General features: G+C 45.2%; 1 protein-coding gene across 1 annotated transcript; it reads right to left on the reverse strand.

Moving 5' to 3' along the window:
* Positions 1-222: 222 nt before the first annotated feature.
* Positions 223-6,059, reverse strand: LOC146209920 (uncharacterized). Its single transcript, XM_084581476.1, has 4 exons — positions 5,540-6,059; positions 1,619-1,706; positions 1,402-1,469; positions 223-469 (listed from the first exon to the last, which is right to left on the reverse strand). Exons 1-4 carry the CDS (start codon positions 6,047-6,049, stop codon positions 335-337), a joined length of 801 nt encoding a protein of 266 aa, XP_084437602.1. The 5' UTR covers positions 6,050-6,059; the 3' UTR covers positions 223-334.
* Positions 6,060-6,958: the final 899 nt, after the last annotated feature.

Raw genomic sequence — 6,958 nt, forward strand, 5'->3', positions numbered from 1 at the left:
GGCTCGCAATAGGACTGAGTGTGGCGGGCTGTGCTCTCACTGTAGGGTAAAAAAAAAAGGGTTCCTGTCCGCTTGTGTAAACTCGCAAAAAGAGCTCCGCTTGCCGAAAAACACAAATTTATTTATTTATTTATTTATTTATTTATTTATTTATTTATTTATTTATTTATTTATTTATTTATTTATTTATTTATTTATTTATTTATTTATTTATTCCTCAAAGGTCTCTGATGAGACATTACATGAGGGAGTGGGCGTTACAGGGCATATAAGTATAACAAAAATCTTAATGAGATGTTTTCGATGATGCGCTTGAAAATTTTGGGGTCGATTATCAATATGAGATGTTTTCAATGAGCCGCTTGAATATTTTGGGGTCGATGACTGTAGCGACTTCGGTGGGCAGGCCATTCCAGTCCTGTGCGGTGCGCAAGAAAAAAGACTGCTGAAAAGTAGTAGTGTGAGCTTGAGGGGGATACACTGCATTAATGTGGCTGGAGCGGGAGATACGGTGGCTCTCTTTGTGTACGTGTTATCAGATGGCAAAGAATAAAAAAATTTAAGGAAAAGGTTAAGACGGGCGATTCTACGCCGTGAGGCTAGGGAGGGTAAGTTTAATTGTGCTTTTAGTGCCGAAATACTCGAATAGTAGGAATAATTTGACAAAATGAATCTTGTTGCTCTGTTCTGAACTGATTCGAGGGCATTAGTAAGGTTATTTTGGTATGGGTCAAAAATAGCATTAGCATACTCTAGTTTAGGACGCACAAACGTTTGGAAAGCAAGTTGTTTAATAGGGGGAGAAGCGATAGAAAGGTTACATCGTATATAACCTAGAGCGCGGTTAGCAGAATTTATTATCTGGTTAGTATGCTGTATCCATGTTAGGTCACATGAAATATGTACACCGAGGTATTTCACTGATTCAGTTTTTGCAATTTGGATGTTATTGATGCAGTAATCGGGAGCAATGTAGTTACGACGGCGGTGAATGGGCAAGTGGACAGTTTTAGAGACATTTAAAGACATGAGCCAAGTGTTACACCAGTCCTGTATGCGAGAAAGATCCCTTTGTAACGAGAGAGAGTCAGCGGAACTTGTTATTGCTCGGTAAACGACGCAGTCATCAGCGAAGAGGCGAATATGAGAGGAAATATTGTTAGGCAGGTCATTAATGTATATCAAAAAAAGAAGAGGCCCAAGCACCGTACCTTGCGGTACGCCTGAAAGCACTGGGGTTAAGGAGGAAGAATGTGAGTTAGCATACACGAACTGTTGACGGTTAGCCAAAAATCCTCGAATCCAGCTCAGAACGCACGGATGAATGTTAAGACGTGATAATTTCAACAAAAGTCGACAATGGGGAACCTTATCAAACGCTTTTTCAAAATCTAAAAGTACCGCGTCAGTCGGGATGTTGCTGTCCAGGTTGAAATGTAGAAATGTAGGTCGTGCAGGAAAAGAGCAAGCTGAGTGTCACAAGAATGATTTTTGCGGAAACCATGCTGATTAGGATTAAAGAAATTTACGGACGTTAAAAATTTGGCAATTTGAGAATATAAAATATGTTCCATTATTTTACAAGAAGCGCTTGTTATTGAAATTGGGCGGTAGTCACTCGGTGATGAACGGCTTCCTTTCTTGAAGACTGGGATGACCTTGCCCACCTGCCAGTCACGTGGGATTGAACCGGTTTCGAGTGAATCCTGAAAGATGAGTGACAAAAACAGGCTACATGGATGTTTAGTATTTTTTAAAACTTTGGCGTTAATACCGTCTATACCAGTAGATGACGAGTTCTTCAAGGATTCAATGACTTTAACAATGCCCATGGGATGAAATGTGACGTTTTGCATCAGTGGGTGCGTAAGGTATGGTGTGTCTGGAAAAGTGTCATGCGGTTCGTTAGTGAAGACTGAGTTCAGTCTTCACTAACGAACCGCATTAAATGTTTTATTCAAAATATCTGCGACCTCGTTCTCAGGTATAGGAAGCTCGCGAGTGTTAAGAAGTGAAATCTGAGTAATTTGATATGGGTTAATGGTCTTCCAAAAGCGTTTAGGGTTATTTTGCAACATAGAGGGTAAAGTGGTAGAAAAAAACTGACGTTTAGCTTGAGCAGTGGTATTCTTTTAGGACTGCGTAATATTTCTGCCATGCGTTTGGGGTTTTAGATCGTTTAGCTGAACGGAAAAGGCGTTTTTTCTTGTTGTTTAGACGTTTGAGGGATGCGGTAAACCATGGTGATGTTACTTTTTCTGCTATTGTAATTGTGGGAATGTAAAGATGTATAACCCGATGCATCTCTGCTTTGAAAAGTAGCCAGTTTGTATCGACAGAATTCAGAGGAAAGTTAGCGGCGAAGGTGACGAAATAGTCAGATAATGCTCTGCTCATAGGGAACTCAAGCTCAAGTTTCGCCGCGCGATGGCAGCGCCGCATTCCTGGCATGGTGGCGAAATGTGAAACGATGGGACGTCGCCGGAGCAGACGCTCCGCTAGCTTTCTGTGCAAGTGCAGCGATCGAGTTGCGCCTGGCGGTTATTTGGCGATACAAAAACGCTTCCGCTGATGCGAAACGGAGGCAACGGAGGTACTAAGTAGCATTGTGTCATGGGTAGCCACAATAGTAGGCGAAGCGCCAAAAGACGAGGCTCACGTGTGGAACTTTGCAGATTTCATTGGAAGCGTTTCCACAAGACCTGTTTTCCAACCGCATGACAGCATTCTGAGAAGTCTCGCGTTCTTTGTGGAAACGAAAAGGGCCAATTTTCCCCTCCTCCATAAACTCAGAAGTGTTCGACAGTTGACAAAGACGTCGTAGAGAGGCATCAAAAGAGTACAATGGTTTAACACCATCTATACGAAGTGAAGGGGGTAGAGGATTATCCTGCTCTTCTCTCCGCACGTGTCTTGCTTTGCCGATTTTCTGCGCTCTCTCCCTGCTTTGCGAGTGCTCTGAAAGCAACCAAATCAAAAGATATCCAGCGTGCGACGTCCGCGATCGATAATGATGTGTGAATGTGCCCTACGACCAAGAAAATATCTAGAAACGAGGCCTTTTTTTAAGGGGGGGGGGGGGGGGAGACAGGCTTGGCTGAGCCGCTTTTAGATTTCCGCAAATTGGCCAATAAATGAACCAACATTATTATTATTGATAACAGAAATATGTTGGAAGAGTAATACAAAAGCGATCCTAATTATGGCTCGATTGACACTACTCGCACGGAGCACCCTATTCGCGTCACAGGTTTCGTAAATGTAAACCAAATATAAATGAAGCACAACCATTTAGTAAGAACCGAAATAAAGCACGATTGTAGTACAAGCTTGGATTTCACCTTCCCTTCCAGCCAGCGAGCCGGTTATGTCGCGTGCAGCGCGCGGAGCACGCATGGGCTTTTGAGACTGCTAGCGTTCGTGCCTTTGAAGAAACATCTCCTTCAGACAATAGCTTATTTTTCTACTGCAAGATTTGCTTTAGTAACATCGTAATAATAAAAACAAAACAGTATATAGATCTTATGCTACAGGCCAAAACAATAATCAACAAGCGAGCAATTTTATCTCAGAGTACTGATAATACTTCCGCAGTTTTTAAACATATTATATACGACAATATAGTTGCATAGCTGACTTACCTCGAGATAAACTTCCTACGTTTTCGCTAACGTGGGAAACGCATTCACAATCAATATTTAGTCATCGCCGTCTGTCGTCTGCTCTACAGTGCTGACGTGAATCAAAATGGTATCGCCTATAATTACGTTTCCTCCATGGAAATACGCGGCAGGTTGTCCAATAATCAAGACGGAATGCAGGCGGCATGTTGCGATGCGCCTGCGGGGGCGCGTCAGGGCGCGTGCTCGTTCGAGAGAAAGCGCGCGGCGCACGTCGCGAAGGCAACGAGCCGAGCCGGCGGCGTCCCAGTGTGTGCTTTTCTGCCACAGATGGCGCTGCCCATCAGGAGCCGCAGCGCCGCCCAGCGATGCTTTGGGAGCCTATACTGGCATAGTCCCCTCTATCATATAAAGTAAGTGTCTTTTTGTTTTTTTGTTTCTTTTGTATGTTGCAATGAAAGGAAGTGTGTACAGCTAAATGATCACTCAGACCACGCAGCAGGGTGATAGTAGTAAAGTTATCCGGGTGAGTTGTTAATACAAGATCTAGAATGTTGGACGAGCTATCGGTAACGCGTGTGGGTTCAGTTACAAGTTGCGTTAGGCCAAATGTTATACACGTGTTCAAGAAATCGCTGGCAGCGTTGCTTTTAGATAATGTGGAGGCAGGGTTAGACCAATTTATGGAAGGAAAATTAAAGTCACCAAAGAGAAGGACAGGACTATTTGGATACGTTTGTGTTAATGTTGTTAGGGTTTCATGAAGTAAAGGCGTGAAACAACTGTCAGCGTTAGGGGGCCGATAGCAAATACCTATGAGTGTGTGCGGGTGCGAAGAAATGCAGCGAAGCCAGATCATTTCCAGTTGGGATGAGATGTTGATAAGTGAACAATTCAGACTCTTGTTAGTAGCGATAAGTACACCCCCGCCCCGGGAATTATCAGGCCTATATCTTTTCGGAATATGTCAAAATCTGAAAGGAAAGGAAGAATCTCTGCATCATGAATAGATATGTTAAGCCAGGTTTCAGTTAGTAGCAAGACATCGCATGAAGATGAGCCTAACATACTGCACAAGGAATCGCGCTTTGGAATGACACTTCGAATGTTAGCTAGCAAAAATGATAGAAGGTGACGTTTATGTGAATTCGGTTTTTGACGTTGAGTTTGTGATGGCTACGAGCATTCCTCAACGACTTGATTTGAAGTTTGGTCAAAGCGGTAGGTCTTTTCATTTGCAACAAGTTTGTCAAGCCGCAGTTTGTACCGGAGATTTCTGGCCTTTCCAAACCCGATAAGGCGTTTCTGAGCTAGGCGCATGCTTGGGGCGACATCTTGTGAAACAGCATAACCTGTATCCTTAAATTTCCTGGCTGAAGATAGTACTTGCTCTTTGTTCTTAAAGTGAGCAAACTTCACAATAACAGGTCTGCATTTCTCAGCTTGGAAAGCCCCAATACGATGCGCACGCTCAATGTCACGCGGTTCAAGGTGAAAGCCTAAGTACTGATCACAGTGAGCAATGCTTTCTGATTCGAGCCATGTTTCGTTTCCTTTATCCTCAGTGCCATAGAAAACAAGGTTGTTTCGTCTGGGTCGGTTTTCTGCATCAATGATCTGGGCAGACAGTACTTTTATCTGAGCAGCGTGTTCACTGGTTGTCTCATGCAGGCTTTTTATTTCGGTCTGCATGTCATCGATACAAGCACAGGTGATCTCAATTTTTTCCAGCCTTGTTTTAATTTCGCCAAATGTTTTATCATGATCAGCCAGTTTCAGCTCTATACACTTTAGCTGCTCTTGTATTACGGTCTGCCCGGATTGCAGCTCTTTCAGAACACTAAGTATCTGTTCAGTGCAGGGCCGGGATTGGATTCAACATCCCCAGATAGCATGAGAAGTTTTAACAACATATGAGCACAGTCACATCCAATATAGCAAAAACAGCGTGGGCTCGGCACCACTAAGAGGGCACGGTGGCTAGTTGGCTTAGCATAAATGCAATAAGAATTCATTACCTGCACCAGGAAGAAGTGCGGAACGTAAGCACGGGTCATCGCTGGCGTGCTGCCGAGCCCACTAAAGGGCGCGCTGCTCAGGCCTGGCTTTTCAACCCGATTCCACGCATGCGCAGAAAGTCCAGGGGCGGTTCCGGGACTCGATCCGTTGTGCTTAAGGCACGGTGCTTGCAGATATGGTCGAAAAACAGGTGCGGGGTGCGTTGTCCGGGATGCGCTGTCGAACGGGTGTATCGGCGATGAGAAAGGATCCACCGAAAGATGCCAGGAAATCGAAGGGACGGCGCCTGGGTTTAGCCAAGCGACAGGTGCTGGGTACGGGACATGATGGCTGGAAGGCTCCAGTAGCCGCAGGCTCCAGAGTCCAAGAAACTGCACCAGGAAGAAGTGCGGAACGTAAGCACGGGTCATCGCTGGCGTGCTGCCGAGCCCATGGATGGAGCTACATTTACTATAGCTGAGGTGGATGAGACGGCTGCCGCGGTTTGCTCTACTAGGCTCGTCAGTGAAGGGAAAGATAACGAAGCGATCCCCCATTTCGACCTGTTTCATATCGAGAGCCAAGAGCGAGAAAGAGTTGAGAGTCTCTTACACCATTATTCCGATGTATTCCCTGCATCAAAGTTGGACTTAGGAAGGTGCGGAGTGATTAAGCACAGGATTTTCACCGGTGACTCACCGCCACTGTATAAACGGGCCTATAGAATTCCTTACTCACAAAGAGAGGAAACGGATAGGCAGGTCCAGGAGTTGATCGAGAAAGGCATTGTTGAGCACTCCAAGTCTCAGCGAGGAGCGCCGGTGCTTCTAGTTGAGAAGCCCGACGGTTCATTTCGATTGGCAATGATTACCGGCGATTGAATTACATATCGAGGATAGACATCTACCCTCTGCCACAAGTACAGGAAACCCTCACGCAGCTAGGGTCGGCCAAATATTTTACGGTTGTAGAACTTGCATCAGGGTTGGGGCAGATCGAAATGAGTCCGTAGGATGTCGAGGAAATCGCATTTGATACCCCATCTGGCCATTTGCAGTGGAGACGAATGCCTATGGGACTAGTCAACAGCCCTGCCGTCTGGCAGAGAACCGCGGACGTAATCTTAGGTGGTATGCTGGGAAAGTAGTGCTTTATAGCAACATATTTGCTGAGCGCTTGGAGGCAGTCGAGAAGGTGCTGATCAGATTGCGAGCCGCTGGCTTGAAATTGAAACCTTCGCAGTGCCAACTTCTCCAGCAGCAGGTCAGATACCTTGGACATATTGTTTCTGCGGACGGAGTCAATCCCGAACCAGGTAAACTAAGCAGCGTCCGTGACTT

The sequence above is a fragment of the Amblyomma maculatum genome, chromosome 1, assembly GCF_055883805.1.
Source record: "Amblyomma maculatum isolate TAMU_Amacu chromosome 1, ASM5588380v1, whole genome shotgun sequence".
NCBI lineage: Eukaryota > Metazoa > Arthropoda > Arachnida > Ixodida > Ixodidae > Amblyomma > Amblyomma maculatum.